This window comes from Fistularia commersonii, chromosome 17 (assembly GCF_037954325.1).
Source record: "Fistularia commersonii isolate RoL2024-O1a breed Wild chromosome 17, RoL_Fcom_v1.0, whole genome shotgun sequence".
NCBI lineage: Eukaryota > Metazoa > Chordata > Actinopteri > Syngnathiformes > Fistulariidae > Fistularia > Fistularia commersonii.
Window position 1 is genome coordinate 18,020,443 of NC_141300.1, and position 16,390 is coordinate 18,036,832.

The 16,390-nt window shown below is 52.0% G+C and overlaps 2 protein-coding genes across 2 annotated transcripts; both read right to left on the reverse strand.

The window, feature by feature from the left end:
- Positions 1 to 1,480: 1,480 nt before the first annotated feature.
- On the reverse strand, positions 1,481 to 4,031 carry cyp11a1.2 (cytochrome P450 family 11 subfamily A member 1, tandem duplicate 2). The gene is made up of 9 exons (XM_086163007.1): positions 3,766 to 4,031; positions 3,523 to 3,678; positions 3,249 to 3,448; positions 2,941 to 3,144; positions 2,704 to 2,864; positions 2,459 to 2,625; positions 2,297 to 2,375; positions 2,021 to 2,212; positions 1,481 to 1,927 (listed from the first exon to the last, which is right to left on the reverse strand). Exons 1-9 carry the CDS (start codon positions 4,029 to 4,031, stop codon positions 1,808 to 1,810), a joined length of 1,545 nt encoding a protein of 514 aa, XP_086019133.1. The 3' UTR covers positions 1,481 to 1,807.
- Positions 4,032 to 4,298: 267 nt separating this feature from the next.
- On the reverse strand, positions 4,299 to 9,559 carry stoml1 (stomatin (EPB72)-like 1). The gene is made up of 7 exons (XM_086163125.1): positions 9,226 to 9,559; positions 8,218 to 8,324; positions 7,703 to 7,852; positions 5,279 to 5,482; positions 4,994 to 5,186; positions 4,714 to 4,902; positions 4,299 to 4,622 (listed from the first exon to the last, which is right to left on the reverse strand). Exons 1-7 carry the CDS (start codon positions 9,377 to 9,379, stop codon positions 4,414 to 4,416), a joined length of 1,206 nt encoding a protein of 401 aa, XP_086019251.1. The 5' UTR covers positions 9,380 to 9,559; the 3' UTR covers positions 4,299 to 4,413.
- Positions 9,560 to 16,390: the final 6,831 nt, after the last annotated feature.

Below are 16,390 nucleotides of genomic sequence, written 5' to 3' on the forward strand. Positions count from 1 at the left end.
GGCGCACACAGCACCGTATTATGTTCTGTTTTGACTCTGGCTGGAGTCTTTTTCCCGGCGTGCGGTGCCTCTCCCAAACCCAGACCGCTCAATTATTGATCAAACTCTGTACATTAAATATGTACTGGCTACCGAGATGTTTGCACGGGCCGGCCGTGGAGGATCTCCTGCAGAGACGAGGAGCCCGGCAGACTCACAGACGGCGAGCAGGAGACATCTAGTGGCCGTGACGGCTCGCTGCCAGAAACTCACCCCGGCCGGTGGCTCGTCTCATCAGGACAGCGAGCGCTTTTAACACATTGTTCGGCGGCGGCGGATCGATCGGAACGAGGCACGATGGTGACGCGTTTGCGGCTCCACGTCGACAAGAAGGTCCCTGGTCGGATTCCCTTCCTGTGCGGAGGTTCACCGCTGGCCCTGCACCGTCCAGATGTGTGAAGGAGTGAAGGTTGCATGTTGGTGGCTGATGTGGCGCCGGGCAGAGGGATCGTATCCAGAGGGATCGTCCTTAAAAACCAATGTTCTGGATGGATTCCCTGCCACGTCCTTGAGCAGCACACGAAGCCCTCGTGCTAGACGGCTGCCAGCTGCTCACGATGGAGTAAAAGCAGAGAGACATTTCCTGCAAGGGATTGATAAAGTATAATAAAAGTATAGACCCGGAGGTCTGGAGGAGGACCGAGGGAGGACCGATGGATGTGGTGAGATGATATGAAGGTAGTTGGTGTGCGAGAGGAGGATCCAGAGAACAGGGTGAGATGGAGGACTCGCTGAAGGGAGAAGCCCAAAGGAAGGCATGTAGATGAGTGTGAAAGCTTGTATGATTGGTGTGTGATTGGCCGGCGGCCCCGCCGCCTGTCGCCCAATCACTGCCGGGTCGGGCGACCCGAGCGCCTCCGGGGACAGACGAGCTGCGAATGGACGGACGGAGCCGAGCCGTCCCGCTGACGAGCCGTCCCGCTGACGAGCCGCGCTGCGCTTCGGTTTCACGTGGAAGGCGTCTCCGTCGGCGGGCAGACGTCAGGCAGACGTCAGGCAGACGTCAGGCAGACGTCAGCCGCTTCACGATAAGGCGTCTCTTTCGGGCCTTGGACGCGATAAACTGGCGGCGGGAGCGGTTATCTGCTGAAGGACAGGCTGCGACCCTCGGGGACGAAAGCTCAAGGACTCTGCTGGCAGCCGAGCAAGGAGACGCTCTTTGAGGAACTTCAGAGCGTCACGACTTCAGAGGGCTGATTGATGGGTCATGTGATCAGCCATCTCACACACACACACACACACCCACACATGACTTGGACCTGATGGCCTTGCGTCCAGGAAATAGACAGGTGTCTTAAATGACCTATCAGACCAAAACAAACATAAAAGGGGGGACTAATGATAGAAATAAGAGTATATATATATATATATGTATATATTTAGTTTTCCATGAGGTGAGGGTGTGCAAGTAGAACCTGCAGCTGGAATGAATGTCATCACCCACCAGCCGTCCCTTTTATTCCACTCTTACACAGTGACATCATGCAGTAAAGATACTTTCCTCAGTTTGTTGCGCCCTTTTTTATCATGACGTCACACCAGGGACTTTCCTTACAACTTGGACATTGAGGTAACCGATTGTGGGAGCTGCATATATATATGTGTATATATATACAAGTACATATATACACATATATGTATCCAGCAGCGTCCACTGTTGAGCTTCTACTGGCTGTTGACGCTGGAGGACGCGTCGTCGTCAACAAAGGTTGTAAACCGGAGCCGGGCCTCGTCCCGCCGCCGTCTCCGCCTCTCAGGCTCCCGCTCATCAGCTGCTCGCCAGCGGCTTCACCGTCAACATGATGGGCTTCTCTGGGAGGAGGATGAGCTCGAAGGTGCTCTGCACCTCCACCTGCCGCTGCTTCTCGAATCTGAAGTTCTCCAGCATCTGCGTGTGTGTGTGTGTGTTTGGAGAAGGGGGGGAGTTATAACAACGTGAGGCGTGAATGGGAACGCTGCGTGAAAACTCTGTGCGTCTCACGTGGATGAGGAAGATCTGCATCTCCGTCTCGGCGATCCTGCGTCCCAAACACTGACGCGGGCCGAAGCCGAAGCCCAGGCTCCTGAAGTACTGGTTCCCCGTGCGCAGCCAGCGGGACGGCAGGTACTGCTCCGGCCGGGGGAAAACCCCGGGGTCCCTCCCCATGGCGTAGAGGCCAAGCTGGACCAGCGTCTGGACGCGGGTGCGAGGAGACGTGAGCAGATCCGGACGGAGAAACTAGAAACACACTCACGACACACACGCGTGAACGCTCACCCCGGCTGGAATGTGGTAATTCTGAATCACGATGTCCTCTGCCGTGTACCTCTGCAGGCTCACCGCCACCGGGTGCAACCTGGGGGAAGACGGCACGCCGTTTCAAGCGGGTTCCCGCCGGCGAGGAACCGAAAACAAAAGCGGCGTCTCATCTCCGGGTACCTCAGGGTTTCCTTCAGGGCTCCTTTCACCAGAGGGATGCGCCTCAGCATCTCCAGCGTGTCCCCCCGGCTCTCGGCCCTGGCGGAGACCACCTCCGCCCTCAGCTCCTCCTGCAGGGCCGGGTGTCTGGCCAGCTCGTACAACGTCCACAGCAAGGTGATGGAGGTCTGCGGTGCGGAGACAGCATTAGCTCAGGTCTAATCCGGCCCGTGCGGCGTGCGGCGTGCCGCCGGCGCGCGATTTACGGTGTCGACGCCGCCGGCCATCAGCTCGGTGACGCTGGCCTTGATGTCCTCGATGGACAGCTGGTCCAGCATGAGCAGGCTCGCCAGGACGCCGGGATAGCTCTTCGGGCCGCCCGTCTCCCGCCGCAGCTGCCGGTAGATGTTCTGGATGCAGCGGTCGGCTGAGGAGCCGGAGAACACAAGTTGGCACTCGGCCGTACCTCGCCGATCGAGCTGGCGCCGCGGGCGCGGTCGCACCTTGGTTGAAGATGCCATCCCACGCCGCCACGTGGTCCTGCCACAGCTTGGCGCCGAGCCGCCGCAGGAGCCCCGGCGGCACGTAGAGCATGGGAGAGGTGGTCTTGAACATGAGGGTGATGCAGTCGATGAAGCGCTGCGCCTCCGGATCGATGTAGTCCAGCATCAAACCCAGACGCTCGCCGTACAGGACCGAGCTCACCGCTGCACGGGAGAGCCGCCGTTACCACGGGAACGCGTCGCCCCCCCACAGATTTTCAATAATACTTTGAGGACATCTCTCACACACACAGAGGTGTAAGCCTTACACTCCAGCGCGTATTTAAAGAGTTCCTGAGAGAGGTCTACCGTCCACTTGTTCTGGCCGCTGCGCTGGATTTTCCGGTGCACCCTGGCCACAAAGTCCTGGCCCACGTCGTCCAGCAGCGGCGCAAAGTTCCCCAGCATCCGCGGCGAGATCACCTCCTTGTTGAGAACCACGCGGTTGGACCTCCAGTCTTCGCCGTTCCTGCCGTGAGACTGCGCGTGAAGACTCGTCGGCCACGAGCCAAGATAGATCCGGTTTCATGGAGGGACACTTACTTGAGTAGAACTCCGTACTTGCGGTTCCTGTAGTCTCTGTAGGACGTCCAGGCTTCCACCTTCAGCCTTTTGGGATAGTGGCCCTCCGCTTTGAACAGGATGGCGGCGTCTTCGGGGTTGATGATGTTCACGCTCTCGTAATAACCAATTTTTTCCCTGACGGAGGGAAATAAAGGGCGCGGTACCCCGTCGGTGGTGGTGTTGAGGAAAGATGTGCAGGCTGCGTCCTCGGCCCCCCCTTACCTGTAAATGGGCCCAAAGGTGTTGAAATTCTGCAGCATGATGTGGTGAAGGTTTCTGAACCCGTCCAGTTTCCAGAAGTTGTACAAGTTGGCCAGGCTGTTCTTCCACAGGCCGGGAATCTCGCTGAAGGGCTTCACGCCGCCGCCGCCGCCGCCGCCGCCGCTGCTGCTGCTGCTGCTGCAGCGGCGCCGCCCTGCCGCTGCCAGCTCTTCTACCCAGGACAGGGGCAGCATCGTGGCGCGGCGCCACACACGCCACCCAGCCATCCCAGCGGTCACAACACGCTGTCTGTGGAAAGACGCCAGTGCGATTCTCCAAGAGATTCTCTGCTGCCCCGCGCGCAGGCCGCCCTAAATACTCCGCCCTCCGCAGCCTCCCTCCGCAGCCTCCCTCCCAGCGCTCAAGGTTCTTCAGTTCAGCCTCCGCTGGCAGCAGAGCGATACGCCTGGGAGCGTCACTGACACGCTGCTTTTTTTTTTTTATTTTTTACTCTGGCGATGCAGGAAATGTCAGCCGCCTCGCCATCCGACGGGCCCGGACGTGGATTTGCAGTAAGAAAGCAGGGAGAGGAATTTTATTTATAGTGAGTTTAATCAGAGCAAAAAAGCTGCTCCCAGCTGCAACACAAAAGTTTCCAATAAATAATGTTTACACACGCCGGTGTTTCTTCAGCAGCTGGATGACCTGGTCCAGCCTCATGGCCGTCTGAACGTCCCCCTGGACCCGGAGCCTGCCGGCGGTGTAAGCCGCCAGCGGCTGCAGCTCGCCTCGTATTAAGGCCGAAAGGTCGCCGTCGCTCAGACTCAGAGTCACATCGGGCTCCCGGCACGGGGACCCCGACCCAGCCGCTCCGCCGCCTGGACCGACACACACGAGCGATCAATAATCATGCATCTAACCCTTTCATTGATTCTGTCCTCACAAAGAGATTTCACCGCGCGCCGTCACCTTGGCTCAAATCCACAAAGTAACTGTGGCGCCGGCCGTCCGACGAGCTGACGTGGAACTGGAAGCACGCCGCGACCTGCCTCACCAGGGCCTCCGAGAGCAGGGGCCTCACCCGGCCCAGCAGCTCCTCGGCGGAACCCGTGGCCCCGGCCCCGACGCTCAGCTCATCTGTGAACGTCACACCGGCCTCTGCGGAGGACAGCGTCGCTGGTCCAGAACTTATGGCGTTGCGGATGTTATGCAAGATCTCCAGTGTGTGTGTGTGTGTATGAGTTGTTACCATGATGAGGCTGTGAGCCGCCCAGAAAGTGCATGGCCAGCTGCTGAATGGGCCCCGCAAGGCCCTCCAGTCCAGGTGCAGATTGAGGGGCGCCGGGGGTCGGCTCCTCCGAGGGTTGCCGCAGGGAGCCGAAGGTGAGCTCCACCCTGTCCACCTCCAGCCCCCAGGGCCGGGTCATCTCGTTGATGTCCATCTGTGAAGACAGCGGCAGCAATAGTAAAGGTGTGTCTGTGTGTGTGTGTGTGTGTGTGTGTGTGGGGGGGGGGTACAGGTGTGTGTCCTTACTCCAAGATATTCCCCGAGTTTGACCCTCTCCGTCTGGATCTCCCGGACAGTTTTCTTCGACAGGCTGTGAGTCAACGCGTTCTGCGCCGTCATCCTCGTGGAGGCGTTCAAGTCCTGCACCGCCACCACCGACAGCACCGGGTTCCAGATCCTGAACTGGGTGTCGGCTCCCACCGACAGCACGCCGCCGTCCCGAGTGATGACCTGCAGCGGCAAAAGGTATTTGTAAAAAATACCATTTGACGGCTGCCTTTTGGGCATCCCGGTGTGAAGTCAATCGGAATATGAACGCAAAAAACATTTATATTTATTCCGTTCATGTTGTACAAGTGTGTTGCTTTAATTTAGAAAACGGTAGCGGTGTTTACATTAGGATTCACGTACATCTGTGATAAGAGAAGCTTTATTGATCTCCAGAAGGGAAATTCTTTTGTCACAGCAGCGAAACAAAAGTGTCGATAAATATAAATAGAGACAATTAGAAAGAGCAAAAGATATCCACAAATAAATAGACAGCAGAGAAAACAACAACAACGTATATAAATAAATAAAATAAACAAACCAAAATAACACCAAAAAAATAAGCCGATGTTGAACACGGCGTCGTCAACAAGACATGGGCTGCTGAATATTTAATCTAGAAGCCAGAGGTAAAGCGGTGTGTAAGGATTACCATTTGAATCGTCTCTACGTGACTAAACGTGGAGAAGAAAACAACTTGTCTGAGCAAAAAAACAAAGGTATTTTTGGAAAGCTTTGCACACCATCAAATGCAGCTTTCATGGCAACTTACGCCGTATCCGGCATCACTGTGGGCCTTTTTCAGACGGACAGATCACCAGGGAGCGATCATATGATGCTAATAAAAGTTGCACTATTTCCATGAAGTTGATCAACTGCATATCTTTTAACACATTTTTAATGTTTGTGAAGCTCAACATGTTGGACCTGCTGAGAACACTGATGGAATGATTTATTTTTTTTATTATTCTGATAATCAGTAGCAGCTTACCAGGTATGTCATTTACTGCCTTTTACAATGGGGGCTAATTAAAACATTTTAGTCATTGTCGGTTCGGCCTTCGAACGCCGTTCGGGTTTCTCGCATGGCTCCTCTAAAAAAACAATTCCCACCTCTTCTGTAGAATCTAGGGAAAAAGGGGGAGTATAGAAAGTGCGCGCGCTCCGAGACCGCCACCTACGGGACAAAGTGCAACACGTCACGCCCACGACACCCACAGGCCTTTGACAGTGACGTTCAAATGGAGAAGATTATCTATCGTTCTTAGCCTTCTGCTGTCACCGGACAAGAGGCGGGGCTTCTCCTAGAGCTGTCAATCACAGGGAGGCCTGAGCTCTGCAGGGGAACGACACCCGCTCACTTTTAGGATTCAAAGAACTTTTATCGTCACACCAGCACGCCTTACAACACCAGTCAAACTTAAGGCCCGCCGGTCAAATGTGGCCCACGAGAACGTCTTAAAAGGTCAGCTTGTCTTCGAATGCGTGCATTGACCAAAAACACCGGGCCCATCATGTTACCCGCGAAGTGACGGCATCCCGCCATTACATCGAAGTCTGTCTTCGGTTTCAACAAGTGGAACTGAGAAATACAAATGATCCCAAAATGTCCAGGAAGAGAAATGTTGATGCAGCTGGAAGGCTGTTTCAAGAAAGACAGGAATAAATATGTGACATTTGGAATTTGAAAGAATTATAAATTCAGAGGTATTGGACATTAAGGAGTAGTTCCATTTATTTTACATTACATTTGGTTATATTTCTTCTGATCCCATTCCATGTGGCTCTCTGAGGGCAACCATGATGCTGCTGTGGCCCTCAGTGAAAATCACTTTGACACCCCTGCCTTATAGTTTGTGGTACAAAACAAGTACCCAGGTCCGGTTTCAATAGAAGAACAAAAAATAAATAAAAAAACAAAGCAAAAATTTAAGCATGTAAACAATTAGGAACAAAATGAAGTAGAGGCTGAAGTTCGAAAACTGCATGTGAAAGCAGGCTAGTGTGTATTATTGCACCTTTTATAAGGAAATAGTGCAACTGATTGTTTGAAGTCTATGTCGTGCAGGTGGGTAGAGAGAGAGAGATTATGTGTGTGTGTGTGTGTGTGTGTGTGTGTGTGTGTGTGTGTGTGTGTGTGTGTGTGTGTGTGTGTGTGTGTGTGTGTGTGTGTGTGTGAGAGAGAGACAAGGAGAGAGAATGAGAGCACTGTTTATTTTCAGGAAGAAACAATGAAAACAACTCAATTGAAATCCACCAACTAAATCTTTTCGCCCATGAGAACTGGCTGTGTCAAAGAAACAAAACTCCAGCCGTCAGAAGAGCCAGTGTGTCTCCAACTCTTTTACGGCCCGGGGCCGCAGAGGCCTGGGGTGTCGAGTCGAGGGGTGTCAGGAGGCTCACCTGGCACGGCGGGACGTTGAAGGCGCGCGTGCGCAGATCCACCCGCTGCCACCTGTCGATGAGGGGCAGCGCCAGGACGGTCCCGGGGCCCTTCGGGGGACACACTCGGCCCAGGCGGAACACCACTATCCGCTGGTAGTTGGGCACCGACTGGGGGCGAGAGTCGAGTCCCGTTGAAAATCGCGCCGATAGCGGTCTTCGAAAGGGGGTCCATGAGACATTTCTGATTCATTTGAAAAGTTTTACAGTTTTTTTTAATATTTTTCCACAAGTTTCATTCCGTTTAAATACACAAAAATACAAATCCAATATATTTAAGTGAATAAATAAATGAAGCTTATAAATGGCCCCCGTACTCACTGTGTACCTTGAACATAAATATTAATTTATGAACGCGTGCATGATTTGAAGAGCTTAGTATTAAATGCATAATAACAAGGTACCTGGTAAAATATATGACCAAATGTTCAAGGATATATAAAGTAGGGTTCACTGTGGGCTCACTGCTCGCTTACTTTCAGCACAAACCATCCAGACACGGGGAAAGTGATAAACGTGAGGAGGTAGACGAGGGAGATGACGACCACGTTGCAAATCCATGACAGCCAGCCCTGGGAGGTATCTTGGAGAGATTAAAAAGAAAAAAAAATCAGTAGCGTGGAGAAACACAGCCTGCTGTGTCAATGAATATTAGTGTATTTGGCCTGTTAATCGTCATCATCATTGTCGGCTGAACAAGCCTTTAGCTTCAAGTGCCTCTTTCTGGCCGCCCCCTTTTGGGTTCATCGCAGCTCTTCGTCTGCCACCATCTAACCTGCTCTAACCCTGTCCTCTTCCTCCTCTTCCCTCACACCTCCAGCCCTAAACCTCCTCTCAGCTCCAACCTTAGCATCCTGCTACCAATACATTCCCCATCCCTCCTCTATCCACGCCCGAACCGCCCAGTCTGACTTTATCTCCAGAACGTCTGACGCGTGCTGTCTCTACTGACCCAATCCATTGTCCTCAACATCATCATCTCTGCTGTCTCCTTGGTGTCTGTAAAGCAGACAATGTGGCTGGTCTCACCACCTTTATCCCCCCGTAGCTTTTCTTTACCAATTCCAACCAGCTTGAACGTGTTTCTCCACATGTTCTCCACGGCGAGCTGACCCTAAATACATACCTGGATGTATTTAGGTCCCCGCAGCCATGTATTACATACTTGGATGTAAATACACACCTGTATGTATTTCTCAATACATACTGGTGTGTCCTGAGGTCCCTGCAGCCAAGTATGTATTACATATTTGTATGTAAATAGATATTTGTATGTCCTGAGGTCCCTGCAGCCAAGTATGTATTACATATTTGTATGTAAATAGATATTTGTATGTCCTGAGGTCCCTGCAGCCTCGGTCCCTCTCATCCCTTTAGCTTCACCTTCACCGGGACTCTACTCATTCTGTGTCGCAGAAGTTGCGAAAATACGTCAAGGCATAACGAATCGAAGGAACGAAATGCTTGACGGTCCAGTTACCCACCGCTGAAGTCGTTTTCGGCGACGTTGGGGACGTAGTCGAACGACAGCCCCCTCTGGAAGCCGGGCTGCGGGAAGCCGGGCTGCGGGAGGCCCCCGGAGCTCCTCGGGGAAGCCGCCTCCCCCCGGGGGAGAGACTGGTACCCGTAGCTAAACATTAGCAAGTCAATCGACCCTGTTTAAAATAATCAAAACCTTTTAAGAAAACAAAGACCGTGGCAGGCAATCAGTGTTCTTCATTATAGTGGTCAACGACGGCCAAAAACTAAAATGTAAACACAAGCGTGTCGCCGCGTCCAGCCGTCAGTAAACACGTACTTCCGTGTTTACGCTGAGCTTCTTCTTCGTTGGAAGCTGCGGCCTCCGGCTGGACGCAGTCACTCTCTAGCGCCCCCTGGCGGTGAAACATCACACCTACAATAGCTTTTTAAAGTATTCAATCAACATCTTTTTGTCTGGTAGATCTGGACCTCTCTGCTCCGGCTGCACCTGCACCTGACTTCAGATAAGTGGAGGAAGATGGACGGACGGATGGACTTTTCCTATTGACTTGGCTGTCAATATTTGCGATTATGTACTCTTCCTTTCCTCCACGCTTTATAATTGAGTCAGAAAATCTACAGCTGCCTCTCCAAGACATTTCCACACCTCCACAGGTATATCATTAGGACCAACTGCTTTTCCACTCTTCATCCTCTTCAATGCCTTCCTCACTTCACTTTTACTAATTTGTGCCACTTTGTGGTCTACAATAGTCACCTCTTCTACCCTTGCCTCTCTTTCATTTCCCACATTCATCAGCTCTTCAAAGTACTCTTTCCATCTTCCCATCACTCTTCTAGCATCTGTCAATACATTTCCCTCTCTGTCCTTAATCACCCAGACCTGTTGTACATCCTTTCCATCTTTATCTCTCTGTTTCGCCAACCTGTATAGATCATTCTCACCCTCCTTACTATCCAACCGAGCATACAAGTCATGGTACGCCCTTTGTTTTGCCTTTGCTACCTCTACCTCCCTGTACTCCTGTCTGTTCTCTTCAGTCCTCTCAGTGTCCCACGTCTTCTTATGTTACCTTTTGAAGACAAAGTCCCTTGCAAGGAGAAGATGATGATGGATAAACTGCAAATGCATTCAGTCTGGTGAGGAGGGAAGCCTCCTGTCTGTCCCACCAGGCCTGAACCCTGATGGGTCATCTGGAGGAAGCAGCCATTATATTATTCTTTTGATTCAATCAATTTGATCAAAAAATCTGAAAATGTGATTTTTTTTTGGTGGGAGGGGGGCGGAAAACGAGCGTAAATGCATTTTCCATGTCTTCCAGTGGGTCGCCTCCCGAGGCAGAGCTGAGGCTGTGAGCGAGAGAATCCGGTGTCCTGGTTCCTGTCAGGCTCAGCACGCAGACGGTGAAAAGACGCTTTCCGTCTCATCGCTCGAAGGCCCGAGACGTGCCGACGGCTTTAAACGATGACGGACGGCTGCGCTTTTTGCTTTTTTTCCCTCAGATTGATTCCAGGTACCTGGTGTTTCCCTTGCAGGAACCTCCTCTTCTCATTGTCGTTACATGTATACTCCTGACCGCTGTGGTGAACCAGAACTCTAACTAACCCTAACTATTACTCTAACCCGTCAGGGTCAGTCAGCGGCACGACGTCCAACGGGGAGGTAACAAAAAAAATGCACCAACATGCCTCCGCTTTACGTTTTTGCAGCCGGTTTGATCTGGCTTTGTATTAATGTCCGTTTTTATAACACAAGATGTGCTTCAAAGTGCCCTTTCATTAACAAGGATGGCCTGTATTTTCAGTGGATTTTGCCCGGAGTCACGGTTTTAATTCACATCCTTTGGACAGTTTCCTCATCTCTTGTTTGCACAAAAGCGCAGATAAATACTAATGAAATGCAAACACCAGGTAGGATGTGCGCACGAGGTTGGCTCGGCCATCCAAATAATGGGAATCAGGTGTTCCAGTCCCTTCCACGGCCACGCTCGCCCCCCTCGATGGGAGGAGGAGGAGGAGGAGGAGGAGAACGGAGCTATCTCTGCTTTCATATCTTTGGTGTTTATGAGCGAGCCCTTTGCCCTGCCATAAATATCTGTTTCCACAGAAGGCGTGGCTGCGGTAATTTACAGTTTTCAACAAGCGGCGGGGGCTCGGTTCCTCTTTTTGTCCTATTAGCTTTCGGCACGCGTGTCCTCTTTTGCGTGCCGTGATCTCCTGGCTGAGAGTCCAGAGGAGTTTGTACAGCTTTCCAGGACACTTCCCACGAGCGGACGGTATTTCATTTATCTAAACATTGCCCTTCGCGGCACACCGGCCGATGGTCGAGGCCGTCGAGCCGCGCGACCCGGTTTCCATTGAAACGTTGAAAAAAGAGGCATCTTTTAGCCTGAGTTTCAGCTTTCTGTTTCACAACGGCGTTTGCTGATTCGCTTCGCCGATCCGGCGGCAGAAAGCCTCGCTTTGTTTAAGAATGAGCTGAGAACCTTTCGCTCCCCCTTCGGTGCACGACAGTAACCTCGAATCTTCTCCCGAGCGCTCGCATTTCCCGGCTTCCCGGCGGCGTGGCTTGATCTACTGCGGCGCTCCTGCAAGGCGTCCGCTGTTGTTGTTGCATTTCTAAATATCAAAGCTATTATTGTATCATGTCAGCTCTTAGCACCTAGCGGTTAGCGCAGCTGTTATAATTAGCATCTGTGCCTCCCAACCCTCACACCATCCTTTCTTTCTATCCTTCCGTCCTTCTCTAGCTCGCGCTATTTCTACCCCGCCTGGTGGAGGCAGAAGGCCGCCGACATGGAGCCGAGATCTGTAAACGGTTTCCACGGCAGAAAAAGGCGGCGTTTCCTCGCCGAGTGCCGTCGCATCTCAGTAGATCATCTTAAAGAGCGTCGACATGGAAGTGTCATCGGGCGGCGGGGTGACGATGTGGTAGCGCGTCAATATGAAGGACTGTCTCAGAAAATTAGAATATTGTGATACAGTTCTTTATCTTCCGTAGTGCAATTCAAAAAACAAAAAAAATACTTTCTCATGATATTCTAATATTTTGAGAGTTGAGTTTTCTTAAGATGTAAGCCATAATCAGCAATATTGAAATAATATAAGGCTTGCAATATTTCAGTTGATTTGTAATGAATCCAGAATGTATGACATTTTTGTTTTTGTAATTGCATTACAGAAGAGAAAGAACTTTATCGCAGTATTCTAATTTTCTGAGACAGTCCTGTAATCTGCCTTTTAATTTTCACGCGCGCGAATCTAAATCCGTCCAACGGGAGTCCACGAACAGTGGCAACGGAAAGGCGAGAAGGAACTCTCGCGCTCTTTCCCCTCCTGTAAAAAACGGATTAAAAGCGCGGCGAAAAATGAGCGCAAGGAGCGAAGCCCAAAGAAACACTGCGCCGATTCAGCGTTGCATAAGCGAGGCCTCCTGGCTACCCGCACCATTGATCACATCCCCTCTCGTGGCGTCAGTGATGTGCTGATATATTCCCGGAAAGTTTGCCAAACATGCCGGGGGGGCGGGGGGTTGTATTTCAGCCGGGATAGAAATGCTTCATTTACGAGGGCCGGGAAATCGGGTGCCGGTTCCCGACGCCGTCCCGGCCGGGATGAAAAGATACAAACGGTCAGCGGGTGTTCAAACCAGCCGTCACATTCCAGCCTCCAGGCCGGGGTAACCTCGTTCTCTCCTAAGTGGATATAGGAATCAGGCAGCGCAGATCATACTTCCACAAATAGTCTTGTGGAGTCTGGTGGGTGGAGGGTGACGCTGGATTAACAGGGCCAAAGGCTCCTGGTGGAGCTCCGGTGAAATTCATTCGTTCATTATCCACACCGCTGATCCTGGGCTCGGCCGCGCCCCGTCCCTGCCGCGTCCGGAGGGAGGCGGGAACTCCCTGGACCCACCGCCAGTCCATCGCAAGGCCGAACATTCGACCCTTTATTCACACATCTGGACATTTAGGGTCTCCAGTGAGCCTCCTGCATGGGTTTGGACTGCGAGAGGAAGCCGGAGAACCCCGAGGAACCCCGAGGAACCCCGTGCAGAGACGGGGAGAACATGGAGCCTCCACTCAGAAAGAAGATCCAAGCAGGGACGCTGACCACTGCGACGCACATTTGATTTGGGTTCAGAGTTGTATTCACACACAGGTTTTGCCATCTTTGTCTGGCGTCTGCTATTGTTGCAGGATTTGTGTGTGTGTGTGTGTGTGTGTGTGTGTGTGTGTGTGTGTGTGTGTGTGTGTGTGTGTGTGTGTGTGTGGGTGTGTGTGTGTGTGTGTGGGTGGATTGAAGGCCAGGGCGGTTCAAGGTTTGGAACGTGCTCTGTTGCCATTTATAGTCACAGCTTGTTGCTGAATCAGACATGGCAGGACTCCAAAGGCTTTTTTCTCCTGAATAAGACACTCAGACAGATGCTTTTTTGTCCCGCCTCATTTCAGGTCGCTCATTTTGCAGCTCTTCCCCTGGACGCTCCGGCGCGGCCCGGTGAATCCAACCTTCTCCCCCGCAGCTTGTCATATGAGCCTCTTGTGTGTGGACGTGAGTCACTGCATGGAAAACCCCCTGAACCGGCGCCAGGGGCCTTTTGTTCGGGGAGAGGTTGGCCGGAGCCTTCTTTTTTTTCTTACCTTGCGGATACGCTCGCCCCTGTGTCTGGGCGATAGCATGGAAATGTGTGAAATGTGACTCTCCCTCTTTTCGCCCAACACTATTTGCATTTGGAAGAGCCGTGAGTTCACACAGAGAGAAGGGAAAGTCCACATCTGCCTGTTTTCACTCCACTTACTTTTTCTCCTCCTTTGGTCTTTTCCCTTCAGGGTCTCAAAAAGCCAATCCACCTTCTCCATCTCACCCTGTTCTCTGGATCCTCCTCTCTCACACCAACTACCTTCATCTCCTCTCTCACCACGTCCATCCATCTTCTCTCTGGTCTTCCTCTAGACCTCCAACTCCAGCATCCATCTTCCAATATCTTCCCTCTCCCTCCTCTGTCCATGACCCAACCATCTCTGACCTTCTCTCCAGAACATCTACAATGTGTCGTCCCTCTGATGGACTCCTTCCTGATCCTCTCCATCCTGGTCCCTCCCAAAGAGAACCTCATCATCTTCATCTCTGCCACCTCCAGCTCTGCCTCTGGTCTTCACGTTGTTGTTAGTGTTTGTCAGTGTCAGTCTTCTATCTCTTGGTAACCCTGACACTTTTCTCCACCCATTCCAACCTGCTTGAACCCGTCTCTTCACCTCTTTTCCACGCTCTCCTCTGCTCTGGACTCTTGACCCCAAGTACCTGAAGTCCTCCAACATCTCGATCTCCACTCCCCGTATCCTCAGCGTTCCACCGGGTTCCTCTCATCCACACACATATATTCTGTCTTGCTGTGACAAACCTTCATTGTTGTCCTTTCCACAGCATACCTCCACCTCTCTAGATTTTCCAAACACAAAAACAATTTTAAAATGAAAGGCCGAGGCCACAAACGGTCCAACGAGCGGCCGCGGAGGTCATGTTCGTCTGCGGGGAATCTCAAACCTGCTCCGCTCTAAAACTGTCCCAATGTAGAATTTGCTGAAAGGAAATCTTCTTCTTCTCACAGCAAACAGGACAGAACAGCACGGCCGCTGTGTGGCTGACTGGAATGTGTGTGCGAGTGTGTGTGTGTGTGTGTGTGTGTGTGTGTGTGTGTGAGTGTGGGGGCTGAGGGCTGCAGTAATGGCCGCACAAATTGGTGAAAAAACTTAAAAAAAAAAGTTAAGATTGGGGCGGTGAATCACCCAGATGCCGAAAACGGTGGCAATGGTTAATTCATCCCTTCTTCTCCGGATTTCCACTATGTAACTCCTCAGGTTTCAGCCATCCGGAAGTTTCATCCATTTCTTCTCCACTGATATTTATTGTCATGATAACAATGATGATTTCCTGTTTCATTCCTGTATTTGTAAATCCACAGCGGTGGCAGCGTCTGAAGAAGCTGCCCGCCGCTTTCCCCACCACCCTTCAATCCAACAGGTCCGTCTCAAGTATGGTAACTTTGAGACTTCTTGAGATGGTACCAGGTGTTTCTGGCTCCCAGTCCTATCCTTCCCCTGCGTAGCGCTGACATCTTTTTCTTCCTGCGTTGAAATGAGGGCCAACCAGCCCCCCCGCACGCACCCACAGCTTATTGTTAAAAATCCACAAGTTGGTATCTGGATATTTTTATCAATTTTATAAACTCATTTGACAGGCGAAGATGAATGGCTCTCTCCCCTGGCGACGACAGCGGCGGAGCAGACTGGAAAATCCAGAAACCATCTCCCGGCAGTTGGATTTCATTCTTTGTAGGTTCTCCTGGCGCTGGTCTTACGCCTCTGGACACCCACTTCCCAAAAAGGTTACATCCAGCTGAGTTTGTCAGGTTCAGAAGGTGTTTCATCAGATTCCCCTCCAGCGGGCCGACGGCTTTTCTTTTCCTGGCACCGCAGGGCCGTCTCAGGGCCCGGCGTCCCTCGAGGATCTTCTTGCCGTCTCGCCCTCATCGAGGACAGGTTTTTTGTTTTGGTCTTGTCTTTTAACAGCAGTTGGCCGCTGCACCGCCGCCATCTTGAAGTTCTACCCCGGTGAGTGTCCATGCTACGACTTGGACGAGCCCTCATCTGCTCGCTCTTTCCTTTCACAGGAACCCAGAATCCAGTGACTTTCTCTTCCCCTGGCTGTGATACGTTCGGGGTTTTCACAATGCTTGTAATTGCTTTAGCTCATCCGTGAACAAAGCTCCGCATGTAATGCCATCTATGAAGACATGATGACATCACTTCGCACGCACTCAGACAATCGGACGTTCTTTTGCTCGAGAGCAGCACGGTGTGCTAATGCTGGGGCGGCCCAGTTCCCTAACGCACCCCTAAAGCCTGAGCTCGTGTTACATCCAGGTCAGCCGACGCAGGTTCTGCTGCTGATCCATACGTGATACGTCCACGGTCGAGCCTTGAGCTGATTAATGCCACGCAAATAGACCTCCGGTGGGCAAATTCGGCTCATCCTCCCATTTCCGTCGGGACGCAGCGCGATGTTTCCCGCGGTCGTCAAGTACAAACGTCACGAATGAGAGCAATCGGCGAGAAATGAAACCCGCCCGTCCTCGTCTTCATTCCTAGAGCTCGTAGGTGGTCGTAACGT

Excerpts from the sequence above, each read along its gene's own strand:
- cyp11a1.2 (XM_086163007.1), bottom strand. The coding sequence starts at position 4,031 with ATGGCTGGGTGGCGTGTGTGGCGCCGCGCCACGATGCTGCCCCTGTCC. Across the intron at positions 2,865-2,940 it reads GGATGGCATCTTCAACCAAG|CCGACCGCTGCATCCAGAAC; the intron begins GTGCGACCGCGC and ends CCGGCTCCTCAG. Across the intron at positions 1,928-2,020 it reads TGCAGATCTTCCTCATCCAC|ATGCTGGAGAACTTCAGATT; the intron begins GTGAGACGCACA and ends ACACACACGCAG.
- stoml1 (XM_086163125.1), bottom strand. The coding sequence starts at position 9,379 with ATGTTTAGCTACGGGTACCAGTCTCTCCCCCGGGGGGAGGCGGCTTCC. Across the intron at positions 5,187-5,278 it reads AACTCGGGGAATATCTTGGA|ATGGACATCAACGAGATGAC; the intron begins GTAAGGACACAC and ends CTGTCTTCACAG. Across the intron at positions 4,623-4,713 it reads CTTTGTGGATTTGAGCCAAG|GCGGCGGAGCGGCTGGGTCG; the intron begins GTGACGGCGCGC and ends GTGTCGGTCCAG.